Below are 16,546 nucleotides of genomic sequence, written 5' to 3'. Positions count from 1 at the left end.
CAGCTTCCACACCAGAAGTCTGGCTGAACTGCAGTGGGAGAGAAATTCCCCACCCGGCAGGCAGTGTTGATGCAGCCAACGCAATGCACATTTCCCCAAAGGGTTGCAAACAAAGAACATGGGAAGAGCGTGCAGGATCAGGCTAGCGGCACATCTGGTCCAGCATTGGGTTCTCACGGTGTCTGAACAGTTGCCTCTGGGGAAACCTGCAAGCAGGATTCGACCACAAGACCCCTCCCTCCTCCTGTGGTTTCAGAAGCATTGCTGCCTCAGACTGTGGAGGAAGAGCATAGCCATTGTATCTAGCAGCCCTCAATAGCCCTCTCCTCTCCATGCATTTTGAGAGGGACGCAGGTGGTGCTGTGGGTTAAACCAGAGCCTAGGACTTGCTGATCAGAAGGTCGGCGGTTCAAATCCCTGCGACGGGGTGAGCTCCCGTTGCTCGGTCCCACCTCCTGCCAACCTAGCAGTTCGAAAGCACGTCAAAGTGCAAGTAGATAAATAGGTACCGCTCCGGTGGGAAGGTAAACGGCGTTTCCGTGCGCTGCTCTGGTTCGCCAGAAGCGGCTTAGTCATGCTGGCCACATAACCCGGAAGCTGTATGCCGGCTCCCTCGGCCAATAAAGCGAGATGAGCGCCGCAACCCCAGAGTCGGCCACGACTGGACCTAATGGTCAGGGGTCCCTTTACCTTTACTCCATGCATTTATTCGATCCTCTCTTAAAGGCATCCAGGTTGGTGGCCATTGCTGTGGGAGCTGCCACTGGTCCTGCAAGCTAGGGATGATGCGAGTTGTAGTCGAAAAACAGATGGAGTCTCAAGTTTGGGAAACCCTGGTCCTAGTGGAAGCTAAGCAGCAAGTAGCAATGACTACGTAGATTCAGTTTTAGGCAGCCACTTGGTTGTGGGGGAGATGACAAATAGTTGGGACGGATTCAGATTCAGTCTGCTGCAGAAGAGATGTGGCACTGGTGCCAGTCAATGCCAGTGGGCAGAGGAAGGAACAGGAAGCGGTGAAGCCCATGGCTGGCATAGGGTGTTAGAAGAGATGCAACATGATTCAAATTTGGTAGGGAACATTGGGTGGAATGGGATGCTGGGTGAGATATGCCTTTGGCCTCATATATCGGGATACTTCTTAGGCTCCTGTGAGGATGGCCTTGCAAGAGCAGCCATATCCGAGAAGCCGTATTTGTATCAAGGAATTATTTTCACCGCAAAACTCATATTGCTGGAAGCTAACAGGGACAGATGCCCCCACGCCCTTGTAATGAGCAGTCCTGTGAAATGCTGGATATCTGTCAATACTTCCAGAGCTCCATTTGGGCAGCGAGGGACTACTCATTTATTCCTGAACGTTGTTAAGCAGAAACACTTCGTGCTTTAGCTACTGTCTCCTTGAGCGCTGCTAAAGAAGAAAGGGCCAGTTTGGGTAGTTGTGGTCTGCACTGCGTGCCTTAATTGGAATGAACTGGACAGCTGTAGCAAGACAACTGCATGACTTAAATTTTGCACAGGAATCCCCCTGCCCGAATGTGGATGTTTAATATGTTTGTGGCAGAGTGTTTATGAATTTTGGTTAGGAGAATGGGCAGGGTGGATATCGCAGTACATAATGGCAAGACATAACCCAAGACCAATAATGAATGGGAAGAAAAATGCCACCCAGAGTCTTTCAGAGAGCTCCTCTGCTTTCCAAGCATTTTTACAAAAATGCCCACCTTCTGCCAATTATGACACATCTAAGTAAACATTAAGCTGATGCAAATTTTATATACGTATATATACACACAAAACTCAACTGAAACGTGTAATGGTATAACTGCTGTAGTCCAATGTCCTGCCTACCAGATCTGAGGTCCCCTTATTTGGGATTTTCTGGTGTGGATGTGCAGAAAGTCCTAATCTGCAGTCCTAGAAGCCTCTTGGTACATCACACTCAAACCTAAGATCAGACTCTTGAGATGCGAGGGAGAGGGAGAGCCCCATGCCCTTTTGGCTGGGGTCAGGAGCAGCAAATTCACCAGACCCACCCACTGTCTGCCTGCCTGCGTTTCAGGAGGAGTACAAGCCTGGCAAGGCCCTGGCTGAGGAGGAACTGAAGAATGCCATCAGTATCCACCACTCCTTGGCCACCCAAGCATCGGACTACAACAAGAGGCCCAACGTCTTCTACCTCAGAACGGCTGACTGGAGAGTCTTCCTCTTCCAGGCCCAGTAAGTTGATCGTCTTGGGGCCCATGTTGAAAGCCCTGGGCATCCAGACAAGAGGGGAGGGAGAGCGAGAAAGGGAAATGGCTTGCTGGGAAGTTGTCGCTCCCACACTGCCCCCTTTTCTCAGATTCAGCCGTCTGTGTGAGCTTAACCAGAGCAGAACTTGCTTCAGATCTGCTCCAGTTGCCTCTGCTTTAATTTTTTCCTTCCTTAAGTGTCCCAGCCACTTACAATCCCCTTCTCAATTTGGTTGCGTTTCTCCAGAGTCACAGAGTATGCTTTGGTTAGTTCAGCCCTGTCCTAGTCTGGTTCCAAATATAGGCCTGTCCCTTGTTAAGACACATAAATACACACTTAACACACACACAAAACACTTTTTCATTTTTTAATACAAAACCTGGAAGAAGCTGTGGTCCTAGTGCTAGGAAGGAAGGGGAACCTCATCTTTTGCATCTTCCTCCAGGAACACGGAGCAAATGAATTCCTGGATCACACGCATCAATGTGGTGGCAGCCATGTTCTCCGCACCCCCGTTCCCAGCTGCTATTGGGTCTCAGAAGAAGTTTAGCCGCCCGCTGCTGCCCAGCTCCACCACACGGCTGTCTCAGGTAAGTGGAGGACCAGGCCTCTGCCACCGAGAGGAATTGGAGAAAGATGTGGTAGGGTTGCAGGATCAAAGAGGCTTGTGGGCACCTTAAAGGCTAACAAAGGATGGAGCAGGAACTGCCATGTTTAGAAAGGAGCTCCCTTGAGGGGCAGGGATGTCATACACAGTCTACATATCTTTGGGTGGGGGGGGGGAAGAGACTTCCAGAAGACAGCATAAGAAGGCACCAACTTAAGGGCGGGTGGAAGTCATTGTACATGTTTAGCTCAGTGGGGGGAAATAGGGGTGCTGGAGAAGCCCATGCCAGCAGCTTCTCAGCCTCTCTGAAAAGGGGATTGTAATCAAATCAAATTTAAAAGAGTTGCGGTGCAGGGGGATGGAGGGAAAGGAAGTTAGATGGTGAGGCTGGGCAGCTGAAGTCAAGGGAACTTCTTTCCTTCCTTTTCCCAGGAGGAGCAAGTAAAGAGTCATGAGGCCAAATTCAAAGCCATGGCAGCAGAGCTGCTTGAGCACCGCTCCTCCCTGCCAGAGAAGAAGGTCAAGGGCAAGGAGTACGAAGAGCTGAAGCAAAAGGAGGAGTACCTGATATTCGAGGTCAGTAAGGGAGCGGGCGGGTCCCCGGTCCCCCCCCCGAATTTACCACAGCCTGGTGGTAGAAGTTCTCGCAAGGGAAGCGCCACCTTTACAGCCAAATCAGTCCTATACTGGGGCTACTTGCCAGAGAGAGGTGACCTGGCACCAGGGACAGTCATGCTTTGCAAGCCCTTCCTGGATCAGACCAAAGCCCACCAGGAAACCCACAGTCAAGGCAGGAAAGAAATGTCCCAAGGCAGCTGACGTTGGCAGGCAGAGCAGGGTGGAAGCCCAACGTAGCATTAAGTGAACATTTCAGCGACACAGGGGCTTCTGTTTGGGAAAGGAATCTCTCTCCTCTCCCTGCATCCCCCCCCCCCCAGCCTTCTGGAGCAGATTTGGGGAGAGCATAGGGGGCAGAGACCCACTGCACAAGCAGAAATCCTTGCATTGACATGATGGGTTATAGTTTAATCTTGCTCGCAGTTCCTCTGTAGTTGGAGCTACATTCAGCAGCTGCTGAGACACCTGTAGCCCATTGTCCGAAACAAGCCAGGCACATTTTGCTACTGGTGCAGCTTGAATTACGACTGCATGGAGATTTCTGGGCCCGTGACCAGTTTTAAAACCTCTGCCTTAGTCCATACCATGTGTGTTTCTCCTCCTTGCATAACTGGGACAAGCAAACTGTTGTACGCACAAGCTACAGTCAAGCAATGTAGTTGAGATCATAGAATCATATCGTTGGAAGGGACCCCAAGACTCATCTATTCCAACCCCCTGGCGAATAGACATTCTGCTGTGACAACTGTAACCTTGGCTTAAGGTGCCATATAGAGCTTAGCTTATATAGCTGAGTTTCTAACACTGCCATAGCCTGCCCCGTATCTGTCTAATCACACTATTTGAAAACATTTTAATGTGTTTTGGCTGCAATCTCTCTCTCTGCTGACTACCCCATTGGATTTCTTAGGGTAATTATGCATTGTGTGTAAAACACCCTTGATTCTCCCAAACCAGCAGTTTGTCCCTTTTTTGAGGTACGTGCGTTTCAGGATTGTGAATTTTTATCTCTCCCCCACCTTTTTTATAAATCTTCACATAGTAGTCTTTCTCCCATGTAAACTTACTAGCCCCAAATGTTTAGGCCTTTCGTGTAGGAAAGATGCTCAGACTCCTTTGATCTGTGCCTTCCCCTGCTCTACAATATCCTTTTTGAAATGGGGGTTGGGGAGTGGGATAAGAACCACACACAGTATTTCAATGGATGGGCAGGGTTCAAATCGCCACTCAGCCAGTCACTGCCTCTCAGGGTTATTGTTGAGGGCAGAGAGCCACGCAGGCCAGCTTCAGAAGTGGGATCTGAATAAACAGGCTAAATAAGGGGTGTGATGTGCAAAGGGGGTCCCCCCAAACCAGCTGCCTCTTACGTCTCCCTTCCCTGCAGAAAACACGCTATGGAATCTACGCTACCCTGATGCGGGCAAAGCTGAAGACAGGCTCTGAGGACCTCACGGTGCTAGAGGCCGCCCTGTTTGAAACAGCAGCCGGCGCAGAGAACAGTGTCAAAAAGTCGCAGTCCATCCCTTCCCTGAGCCAGGAGCCAGTCGGCGGGGGACCCAGGATCAAGCGCAGTAGCCGACAAGCTGCCAGCGGTCTGCAGAAGTCCTAGAAGGGTCAGGGGCCTGCCAGGAGGGTGCCGTGCCCGTCCTACAAACCTGCATGATTTCGTTCTCGGTGGCCGGGAGCCGCGCCACAGAAGGCCCCGAGGCCTCTTCTTCGCTGCGGGACAGAGCCTGTTATCCAGGAGGAGGGGCGACCACAGTTTCAGCGTGCGCAGCCTTCCTGGTCTCGTGCGTGAGTGAAGCGACCAAAAACCCTCGTGCGACAAAAACCACAGGGCTGTTTTCCAAACCACACACAGCGGGCAAGAACCTTCCTTTCTCCCCACCCCCCGTGCCACCCCCATTTCTTGCAAAAGTGAGAAGGGGTGGAAAGGGCTGTATCCTGGCTGCCTCCACACTGCAACCCCGCCCCCCCCACTTTTCCTTGCCCGTTTCTTACCGTTTTTGTGATAATATTTTACATTTTTTTAGTACCCGGCAACACTGAATCACACTGGCGACAGATTAAAAAAAAGACACTTGCTTCGTTTAAGCAGGGACCGTTTGGCCCAGAGCTCGGGGTGGCAAGGGCCCCGATCCCTCCTGCAGACACGACGCTTGCACTGGCTGCCTACAGGAGCACAAGCAACTCCTGCATGGATGCCCAATTCCTTCTTCACCACCAGCAGCTGTCCACCAGCACAAGCTGGGTCTCAAGTCCCCCTGATACTTGTTCAGCACTTATAGATCGGGGCTGGGGGGGGTTGCCCTTTGGCTTCAAGGGACCAGCACTAACAGGGTAACCAGGGACAACGGATGCCTCCCGGGTGGCAGCCTGACAAAGCCATAGTAGGGGTGGGGGACCCCCTCCCCCAAGAGCACACCCCCTCTAATCCCTCCTCCTCCCCCCTATGGAGATCACTGTGGATGATGAGCATGCTGGCCTCTTTTTTGGCCTAGTTGATGTGGGGCTTAAACAATGCAGGGGCCAGAACTGAGTGGCCCATAGTCCTAGCCAGAATACATATAGATGAATCTCACAAGGGTGGGTGGAGGGTTCTGAAATTGCCAGGAGCATTTCCACCCCTCAACCAGTGTTTCCTCAAACTTGGGTCCCCGCCTGTTGCTAGAGATGATGGGAGTTGTATTCCAGCAACAGCCAGGGACCCAGGTTTAAGAAGACACAGCAACCCCCCCCCCCCGGCTGCACCCAGCCGGCCTGCTCCTTCTCACTTGTCACTTCAAAGGGCTTTAAGGCTGTGGTCCAATACTTGCTTAAAACAGCAGGAGATGGGTTAAAGAAAGCCCCAGGTGACAGTCGGGGGGGGGCGGGCGGAAATGGGACAAAAGCAAAAGGGAAATTCTGCAGATGTAAAGAAGGGCAAAGGGGGGGGGGCAGGGGACTGGCTGGCTGTTTCCAGCACTGACTCTCTGAATGTGTCAATTTTTTATTCTGCTCTTGAATTGACTGTAAAAAAACAAACCTAAAGAGCTCTGTACAGTTTCTTCCTTTAATTACCTAAGTAAAACTTATTCAAGCACCTTCATTGACCTGGTTCTCCCTGAGCCAAAAGCATCTTAACACTGCTGTCCTAAACCAACTACAACAGCTGCTCCTACCCAGCTGAAAAAAGGTAGCCAGAGGGGGCCACTGCCATGGCAGAAGGGTGGCCATTTTGTTTTTCAACACACTTGGGTTACATAAGGAGCAGGAAGCTGCCTGACCCTTGTGGAAAGTAGGGACCCCACAGCTCTCGTTGGGATGCCCAACTGCCACCATCCCTGACCATTTGGCCATACTGCCTACCATGGCTGAGGAGCAAAGGTCAAGCAGCTACTGGGTAACTAGTTACTTGGAGCAAGGCCATGGCCACAGGGAACAAGGCACACCACTATTCAGACACGTGAAATACTGTAGGGGCTGGAGAAAGCTAAACAGAAGAAGTAAAGACGCATGGTTGCTATGCATACAAACAAAATGGACATACCTGGGGGGTGGGGCCTGAAGAAAGACACCATGAAGGGCTGAGCTGGAGGGGGGAAAGGATCAGATGTAGCATGTGACAACAACTAGGAAAGGAAGGAAACAGATGAAACCAGGCAACTATCGGGTGGAAGAGAATTCTACAAAGCTAATACCAACACAGTGAAATATGGTTTAGGGCCCAAGAGCCCTCCAGCTAATTTAGGGCAGTTCCCTCTCTCTCTCTGCTGCCATTCTCCAAGAAACACAGCCCAAAAGGAGCTGCAGAGGGGTGGGAGGGAAATGGCTTTGCCGGCCGCCTTCCAACTTGTGCAACTCCCTGGATGCTACCCAGAGTTTATCAGGGTTAGAGACTGGAGAATGAAAAGAATCAGACAGGAACTAGAGCAAAGTCTATACCGAGTTCACAATAAAGCAGCAAGCAAAAATGGAGGTGTGTCTGGAACAGCAGGATAAAAGGAGAAGCTGAAGAGTAGAGCAACAGCAGTAAGAGAACACAATGAAGGAAGTGAAGACAGTGAAGAGATCACTGCAGCATTTTTGCAGGTTACAGCAAGTTCTGAAAACTTGGGAGGAGGGGTAGAGAATGGCGGTTCCAATTTTTACTCTGATGATTCGTAAAAGCAGTTCAAAAGGCTTATTGTATTCTGCATGGAATACAGGGCCGTGTGGGTGAGGAGAGGTACTTGGAAAGGGCCAGATCGTTCAACTAGCCCTTTTCTGGTAGTGAATCTTTCCTAACATTAATAGGCAAGGCTGGCAGAAAAGTGGCACGTATATAAACCACTCTGCTATGGAAGAAAGCTGGCTTCCGAGCATCATCCCTGGAAGAGAGAACTCTGCTCTTGGATACCAGAAGCCGCAGCAACACACCAATCCAGATTCTTACTGCCTAACAGCCACTTGTCTGTCACTTGCTGGGGTCCTGACTAAGCTCTCCTCCTCAAGAACCATCTGCAGCCTAGACAAAATCTTGGAGCAGAAACTCTGGTCAAGAGGGAAATAAAGCTCAACCACAAACCTGGGCTCAAACAGCACACTAAAACCTTGGCTAAACTGCCATGTTGCACTAAGCTAAAATGGACCGAGGAGGCAAACAGCTCCACTCTCCTCCTCTGATACCAGCATGCTCACAATGGTTTGACTTAGTTTTACATATAAACACAGCCTGTGATAAACTAATGGAACATTTTCTTAACAGCCTGAAACAACATTCACTAACCTTATGCTCTCTAGATTCTTTTGGACCACACTGGGGTTGATTGGAGAGGTAGTCCAAAACGTCTGGAGGACACCTGGAAGGCAAAGGGTCTAGAAAATTGCATTAATCAGCATAGAATCATAAAGTTGGAAGGGACCCAAGGGTCATCTAGTCCAACCCTCTGCAAATTGCAGGAGTCTCAGCTAAAGCATCAGTGATGAATGTACTTTTGATGCAGACATAATCACCCTGGGATTTTTATTTATTTTAAAAAATTATCCACAAAGCACAAGTCTATTCTCTATGACAGAAGTCTTTTGAAAACTACAAAGGCTTAGAAATTGGAGTGCTGTTGTGGCAGAACTTGTCAGTCATCCACTCGATACTTTTGTCCTCTGATGCGCCGGTTTCCTTCTTCTATCCAAAGGGCTAAGTTCTCCTGAAAAGGCCTCTTTGCTGTGTACATGCAAATTTGCATCATTTATTCCCTTCACAGAACTGGGGGGGGGGGGGGTGGTTCTTAGCCAAGGTTGAATTTTCAGCTCAGAAGACTCCCCCAACAAACCAGCATGGATTCCTAACTGCAGATCTTTACATCAAAGTTTTAGCTACTCAACATTGCAAGAACTCTCCCCCATCACACACCTTTGACTAGGAAGCACAACTGTCAGCAGCTACCAACGGCCAGAACATCCTTCTTGCTTCACTTGTCGAAACTGCTTACTGACATTGAATGGCATTCTTTGTCGCTTGAAAACAATGTGCAGATTGGACACCTGATAGGCAATTGTTAAAATTGCATGTTAGCAAATTTTCCAAGATGAGCCATTACGTAAGGGCTTGCTCAAATCCAAATTAGATCGTAGGATTAAGCAACAGATCTGTTCACAAGGTTCTGAAAGGGCTGTTATCCTGCTTCACATGACACAAGGGTTGTGCCAAACGTAGGGTTTCTTTCGTCCGAATGCATTTTGGGGATTCTGCCCCAAATTACCAAGCCACAGGTGAAAATTCAGTTCTGTAGAGCCATTAATTCCCAAGGAGAAGGCAGGCACCTGAATCACTAGGACTATAAAAAGGCACTAAAAGGGGACCAATTTGTGGGGCAGTCCAGGAGCTCAGGAGTAAATAGCATTCATTGTCCAACAAAACCTAACCCATCACAAGTAATGTGGCTGATGCCGGGGAGCAAGGTTGTCTCAGGAAGAGCAGAAGACCCAAAGTCCTGATCAGGCTTGGACCAGAATTTGATAAAAGGCACCAGGACAAAACAACTGCTTACCCCTATCTCCCACATTTGGTGAAGGTCTGGTGAATGCAAGGCAGGCTGAGCTAACTGCAACAGAGTCCTTCCTACATTGTGCAGACCAGCCGTGAAAATCAGAGCTGCGCTGAGCTCTGCACGGCCTTCCCAGCTCCTGATGCCCGAGTCCTGGGTCCGAGAGGCACATGTCCGAAATCACCCTTCCCCCAGCGAGGCTCTGGCTTCTCTCGTATCAGTGCACTTGCTCCTGCTGGCTGTGAGGCAAGAGAGGTGGGACTTCCAGGGAGGAGGCTGGTGGAAGCTTCCCAGGCAGGGCTGCTGGCTCCTCTTCCACGGACTGGCTCCCATAGGCGCTATCTTCCTTCAGCTCTGAGAGAGGCAGACAGAGATAGCCGTCAGCAAGTTATACGGTGCAGTTTTTCCGTCTCTGCAACCCCAGCCCTAACGTTCCGTATCTGTACCTGTACTCTGTAGCTTGACGAACGTCTCTGGTCTCTGCAGTAGCTTCACTCCCTCCGTCAGTCCCATGGAGTCAAGCGCTTCCAGCAGACCTTTGAGGCTGCCGCCGGCAAGCTGGGGGGGGAAGAGAGAGAAACATTAGAGGGTTCAGAGGGGACCTGCTAGGAATCGGTGACAGAGGAGAGGGGGAGGGCAAGGGACAGAGGAGGATCTACTAACCTCGTAGCTCAGGAGAAGTCTTCTGCTGGGAGACTCTGCCCCTCTGTAGGTCTCCACCAGGCTGCAGAGGCCCAGTCTCTTGGCTAGCTCTGCCCAGTCTGCCCCTTGGCAGTCATGGTTCAGAAGCTTCTCTAGACTCTGGAGGGTGTCGCTATTCAGAGACAGGACGCTTCCTGGAGAAATCAGAGACAGAGGATGACAGGCGATCGCTTCTCTGCACAAAGGCGCCTGTCTCTGCCCCGAAAGCCATTGCCTCCTCCCCACACCCGACCAGGAAAGCAGCACCTAAGGCCCCCGCTAAAGAAGAATAGATAAGTAAAGCAATGAAATAGGTTGAATCAGCAAAGCTAACAGCTAAAATAAGAGAACTAAATGACATCTGTTTTTCTTGAAGAATGAAAGCCCTTTTCAGATTATTTGAAGAAAGACTACAAAATGAATCTGAGCAGGTTTTGAACTGTGAGCGACATAACAATTAAAGATTATTGTGTTATGACTATGTTAAATAAGAGAGGAGGACAGGGTTCAGCAAGGGGGGGGGATAAGAAAAACGTCACGGAAAATGGGATGGGAAGTCAGTAATATAAAATATATTTTAATATGTATTGGAATTTTATATACATCGATGGCCAAAGCCCCCTAGTCCAAATGTGAAATGATGCACAGGGGTTATTTCTCAGCAGGACCCCAAGCAGAAAAGAAGCATTCACTCACCTTGCCTGGAAGCAGGAGTCTCGGCAGACTGTTCCCTTTCTGGGTTCTGCAGCAATGCTTGCTGCAATATCTCCCGCACCTGGAAGGAAAGAAGCCTTGGTTACCTCTAACTGTCCCCTAAGCAGGTTATATCAGGAGAGATAAAAAAGAGTTTCTTCTGCTGAGTGCATGGGGATGGGGTCCGTCCCATCACAAAACATGGGGTGCAAAGGGGTACACAGAGAGCTACAAATAGCTATGATCAGAGGTGGGCGATGATCCAAACTGCCTTAGTTGCAGGACGCTCTATAATCCAGAGGTGGACAATGTCGCTCACAACACCTGGAAGGGCAACACAACAAGCCTCAGCCAACAGCCAGGAATGATGGGAACTGCAGTCCAGAAGAGGCTGGTCCAGAACAGGGTTTCCCAAACTTGGGTCCCCAGCTGCTGTTGGACTACAACTCCCATCATTCCTGGCCACTGGTACTGCTAGATGGGGATGATGCGAGTTGTAGTCCAACAACAGCTGGAAGAAGAAGAAGAGTTTGGATTTGATATCCCGCTTTATCACTACCCTAAGGAGTCTCAAAGCAGCTAACATTCTCCTTTCCCTTCCTCCCCCACAACAAACACTCTGTGAGGTGAGTGAGGCTGAGAGACTTCAGAGAAGTGTGACCAGCCCAAGGTCACCCAGCAGCTGCGTGTGGAGGAGCGGGGAATCGAACCCAGTTCACCAGATTACGAGTCTACCGCTCTTAACCACTACACCACCTTGGCTCTCAGCTGGAGACCCAAGTTTGGGAAAGTCTGGTCTAGAACATTGCATATGTTACAACTAGGAATGGCTCTACTGCAGCAAGGGTCCAATCTGAACCCCGCAAAACGTTACATACCTTCTGGCTTGAAGTCAAGTCCAATGGCGTGTGCCCCCGCCCCTGCCTCTCAGGCCATTTGCTCTTCAGCTCAGCCATGCAGTCTTCACCCGGCTCCACCAGGGCCTCTCCCAGCTCCATGACCCATTCCTCCTCCTCTTCCTGTTCCAACTCCACGTCGCTGCCTGGGTTAGACGAGGGGGCCGAGATGGGCTCGTCGTTCTCACACAGGACATCTGCCCCTGGGGAGTTCAACAGGGAGTTCAGCTGGCATAATGCTTCAAACAGGGCAAAGTATATCAGGCGATGTAAGAGGCAGCTCCCTTTGTGATTGTTCTGCGCCTTGTTCTGGAATTTTAGAGCCAGATTCAACAAACCCTTTCTGCTACTGGAAGCCAGTGCAAGGACTCCCCACCAGTGCAACAGGCTTTCCCCCATCTCTTCCCCCAAATCCACTGGAGGCACAGGAACACCCCCCAGAGCAGCACATGGGTAGAGGAGATGAGAGATTGTCCCATTAGCCAAAGCATTACTGCTTGTCAGTGCTGAATTCCAATCTTTCACTGGACCAGTTTGTTGCCTACCCTCTCCTTCCCCCAAACTTTTAAAAGTCTGGGATATTTATTCAATGTCATCTTCCGTTTGAAATCAACTACATAGCTTATTCTCCCCCACCCCAGTCCAACTAATGCAACATTTGTTGCCTAGACTGCACCCAAAAATAAGTGGACATGACAGAGAGACAGAGCCCTTATAACTGAGCAACTGAGCACAGGGTCCTCTCCTGAGGAATGGAATGGGTCCCAAGATCCCCACCTCCCATCCCAGTAAGAACTGCTCCCTCTTGAGTGAGTAAAGTTATGGCTGCAGATGACCCAGGTCATCTGCTGGATGGACCCTCAAGTGTTTGCTTTTTTGGGAAGCATTTAATACAAGTGATATGCAAAGCAAGAGCAGGGTCATTTGCTGTTAAGTAACTATAGGGTCTAAACCACAGAGCCTAGGGCTTGCCGATCAGAAGGTTGGTGGTTCGAATCCCCGCGATGGGGTGAGCTCCCGTTGCTCGGCCCCTGCTCCTGCCAACCTAGCAGTTCAAAAGCACGTCAAGTTCAAGTAGGTAAATAGGTACCGCTCCGGCGGGAAGGTAAACGGCATTTCCGTGCGCTGCTCTGGTTCGCCAGAAGCGGCTTAGTCATGCTGGTCACATGACCCTGAAGCTGTCTGCAAACGCCAGCTCCCCCGGCCTATAGAGTGAGATGAGAACTGCAACCCCTGAGTTGTCCGCAACTGGACTCAATGGATCAGGGGTACCTTTACCTTTAACTATGAGTGGAAATAAGTGTCTGGCATCAAGTGGAAATAAATACCTAGTAGGAAGTCAGATGACTTTCGGTCAATGCAAAGTTTCAGCTCTTCTTAAACCAGAAGGGTGAGAAGAGAAAGTGGGCAGCCCAACAGCTCCCAGAGGAATCCTTGAGCCCTACTGAGTCCCAGGGACCCTGGAGAGATGATTTACCTGCTTTGATCAGCATCCTGGTAAGGATGGGGGAGCCCATGCCTGCTGCCAGGTGAAGAGGCGTATTGCCGGCCGACGTCTGGGCATTCACATCAGCTCCCAGCTGGACAGAGAAAGGGCACGGGATTAAAGGCTGGCAAGCGCTCTCAGAACAGAGCCACCCCTTCCCACATATGTGAAGAAGGATGGGGAAGCCATTACTGCACACAGCCAAACCCCGCATACCTTCTTCAACAGGTACGTCGCCAGGTTAAGGTTCTCCATCTCCACAGCAAGATGCAAAGGGCTCCGGCCGCTCTGCCGCTCGGCTGCGTTCACATCCGCTCCCTTCTCGACAAGCAGCTCGATGCAGGCCGGGTTCTTGCACTTCACGGCGAGGTGCACAGGGAAAAGGCCTAACAAAGGAGCAAAGGTTGGTGGGAACGAAGCACCAAAAAGCTGCTTTTGAGGACGGCTGGGGAAACCCCTCTAGGGACAGCACTAAGGCTGTGCAATAAAATCGCTTTATCCTTGAATTTGAATACCGGTATTGAAATAAGTGTTTCAGCTAGGCAATATACACCGTGAACAAAAGGTGGAGACTTAACAGCTTCCCAGGGGGTAGCTCAATACTTTGCAGATAATTTGCAAGCACTGATGTCTCCAGCTTTGTTAAGCTCTCTCCTTCCTCCCTCCTAACCAGTAAGAAAGAAGATAAGCCCTCACACAAACCAGCAAACTCTTTTAGCTTCCAGTTATCTTTCCACTTAGAGCTCAGCTAATTATGCAGAGCCTGCTGACAATTCAGGAGCAACCCCAAGAGGCGAAGTAAACAAAGAACTGGAAAGCACTTCTTTCTTCCCTTGCCAGTGAAAAAAAAGGGGGGGGGGAGAGTATTTTCAAGTGGTGATTATGTTGTTGGTTTCCCCTAAATAGCTAACCTCCATATTAAAAAGGGTGTTTTTTAATTTAAATGAGACTATATTTTTGCTTAAGGGACGCAGGTGGAGTTGTGGGTTAAACCACAGAGCCTAGGACTTGCCGATCAGGTCGGCGGTTCAAATCCCCACGACGGGGTGAGCTCCCATTGCTCAGTCCCTGCTCCTGCCAACCTAGCAGTTCGAAAGCACGTCAAAGTGCAAGTAGATAAATAGGTACCACTCCGGCGGGAAGGTAAACGGTGTTTCCATGCGCTGCTCTGGTTTGCCAGAAGCAGCTTAGTCATGCTGGCCACATGACCCGGAAGCTGTATGCCGGCTTCCTTGGCCAATAAAGCGAGATGAGCGCCACAACCCCAGAGTCGGCCACGACTGGACCTAATGGTCAGGTGTCCCTTTACCTTTAGGGACGCGGGTGGCGCTGTGGGTTAAACCACAGAGCCTAGGACTTGCCGGTAAGGTCAGCGGTTCAAATCCCAGTGACAAGAGTGAGCTCCTGTTGCTCACTCCCTGCTCCTGCCAACCTAGCAGTCGAAAGCACGTCAAAATGCAAGTAGATAAATAGGTATCGCTCCAGCGGGAAGGCAAACGGCATTTCTGTGTGCTGCTCTGGTTTGCCAGAAGCGGCTTAGTCATGCTGGCCACATGACCCGGAAGCTGCATGCCGGCTTCCTTGGCCAATAAAGCGAGATGAGCGCCGCAACCCCAGAGTCGGCCACGACTGGACCTAATGGTCAGGGGTCCCTTTACCTTTACCGTTATCTTTTTGCTTGCATGCTTGCTTGCCCTCCCTCCCTCCCTTTGATAAAAAAAGAGAAATTGGTGGGATGGGGGAGTCCTTCTGTGTCAGGGGGAAATGGAGGGGAGAAGATTTAGCTGGCTGCCTTATGCTGAAATGGGAGGTTGGGTACTATGTAAGAATGACAGGGAGGCTGTTTTTCAGTAAGCAGTGAAAGCAAATATGTGTCTACTCACAAACAAGCCCTTCTGAATTTAATGGGGCTTACTCCCAGGAAAGTAAAAGAAGAAAGTTTAGTTGAACTTATGCATGCACAGATTCCACTTAGACCTCTGGGTGGGGAAGCAGATGCAACTTGACTAGTAAATCACTTGAAAATATATTAAATGTAATATATGGAAGTTTATTTAATATTTTTATTTGATCTACTACTTTACATTTTAAGGCCCTCCACTGCCACAGGGAGCCTCGTCAAGGCCCTCCGCCGCTGTGGGGAGGTACGGCAGGACTCTCTGCCCCCACGGGGAGGCCCAGCAAGGCTCTCCGCCACCGCAGATATATACCATATTTTTTGCTCTATAAGACTCACTTTTTCCCTCCCTAAAAAGTAAGGGGAAATGTGTCTGGGATTCAGAGTATTTTTTTTCTTGTTTTCCTCCTCCAAAAACTAGGTGCGTCTTATGGTCTGGTTCGTCTTATAGAGCGAAAAATACGGTATATCAAAATATCATGATATTTAGCTGGTGATATATTGTGATGTTGAAAGCCAGATATCACCCATCCCTAGACAGCACACCTTCTGCAGATTATGCTCTGCCTTCCCCTCTTGTTTCGAGCTGCTCATAGACATTCACTCTGAAACCAGCCAGCCACCTCTCACCTGCCTGAGCCTCCAAAACTATCCCGTCGCTTACCATAATAATTAGGTGTTTCCAGGAGCTGGAGGGTGTGGGAGCCGAGGTGACAGAGGAGGGTCTTCAGCATCTCCTCATCCCCCAGCTGCAGCGCCAGGTGCACTACTGAGTTGCCATAGCGATCCAGCAGAGTGGGGTCCGCGCCGGCCTGCAGCAAGAACCCAGCCACCCTGGGCTGGCGGGTGATCACAGCAAGGTGCAAAGGTGTCTGCGGAGAAAATGGGGAGATGGGTCTAATTCTAGCAAAAGAACGGGGGAAGGAATCAAGGTGTTTGTCCTAAGTGCAGAGGCCAGATAAACCTCCTTTGCCCCTTCCCATCTAAGCAACGTTCTGGGGTGGCCACTTTCTCTCCACTCCCACCTGAGTAACAGAGGAGAAGGAGGCACTTCCTTGTACAAGACTCAATCATCTACCTGCACAAGCAACAATCAGACAGGCATACTCTATGTGGATTCATATCTGGTTCAAGGAAACTAGGACCACTCCTCGCTGCTGCCCTTAAACTAAGCAGGGGTGGCCGACACAGTGCCTCCACCCAGATGTTATTGGACTTCAACTCCTGCCAGCATGGCGGCCCATGGAGAGGAATGGTAGTAGTTGCAGCCCAGCAACAGCTGGAGGCGCCATATTGGCCAGCGCCAAAGTGAACAGGAAGTTGACAAAGAAGAATCCCAGCAGACAAAGGAAAAGTTGGGACCACCTCATTTTCTTAACTCGTTATGGGCTTACGTTCCAACGCCATGGGGTCTGCTTTCAGCAGCTCTTT

At 50.2% G+C, this 16,546-nt stretch overlaps 2 protein-coding genes across 4 annotated transcripts in view; one reads left to right on the top strand and one right to left on the bottom strand.

The window, feature by feature from the left end:
• Positions 1 to 6,545, top strand: part of PSD (pleckstrin and Sec7 domain containing) — a 90,432-nt gene extending 83,887 nt beyond the window's left edge. For all 3 annotated transcript variants that reach the window (XM_081005436.1, XM_081005437.1, XM_081005438.1), the window contains 4 exons: positions 2,060 to 2,217; positions 2,678 to 2,822; positions 3,272 to 3,415; positions 4,842 to 6,545. In XM_081005436.1, the coding sequence (XP_080861562.1) occupies positions 2,060 to 2,217; positions 2,678 to 2,822; positions 3,272 to 3,415; positions 4,842 to 5,066 (672 nt within the window). In that variant the 3' untranslated portion in view covers positions 5,067 to 6,545. The remainder of the gene's footprint in view (positions 1 to 2,059; positions 2,218 to 2,677; positions 2,823 to 3,271; positions 3,416 to 4,841) is intronic.
• Positions 6,546 to 8,424: 1,879 nt separating this feature from the next.
• NFKB2 (nuclear factor kappa B subunit 2) overlaps positions 8,425 to 16,546 on the bottom strand; it is an 83,186-nt gene continuing 75,064 nt past the window's right edge. Inside the window, exons 17-24 of the mRNA XM_081006379.1 lie at positions 15,780 to 16,056; positions 13,435 to 13,604; positions 13,210 to 13,312; positions 11,715 to 11,935; positions 10,840 to 10,918; positions 10,126 to 10,298; positions 9,909 to 10,020; positions 8,425 to 9,816 (exon numbers count right to left, since the gene is read on the bottom strand). Coding sequence (XP_080862505.1) covers positions 9,680 to 9,816; positions 9,909 to 10,020; positions 10,126 to 10,298; positions 10,840 to 10,918; positions 11,715 to 11,935; positions 13,210 to 13,312; positions 13,435 to 13,604; positions 15,780 to 16,056 — 1,272 coding nt within the window. The 3' untranslated portion in view covers positions 8,425 to 9,679. The remainder of the gene's footprint in view (positions 9,817 to 9,908; positions 10,021 to 10,125; positions 10,299 to 10,839; positions 10,919 to 11,714; positions 11,936 to 13,209; positions 13,313 to 13,434; positions 13,605 to 15,779; positions 16,057 to 16,546) is intronic.

This window comes from Podarcis pityusensis (genome assembly GCF_964106645.2).
Source record: "Podarcis pityusensis genome assembly, chromosome: 5".
In the NCBI taxonomy this organism is placed as follows: domain Eukaryota; kingdom Metazoa; phylum Chordata; class Lepidosauria; order Squamata; family Lacertidae; genus Podarcis; species Podarcis pityusensis.
The sequence above is the reverse complement of the archived record's forward strand: the minus strand, read 5'-3'. Positions and strand labels throughout refer to the sequence as shown.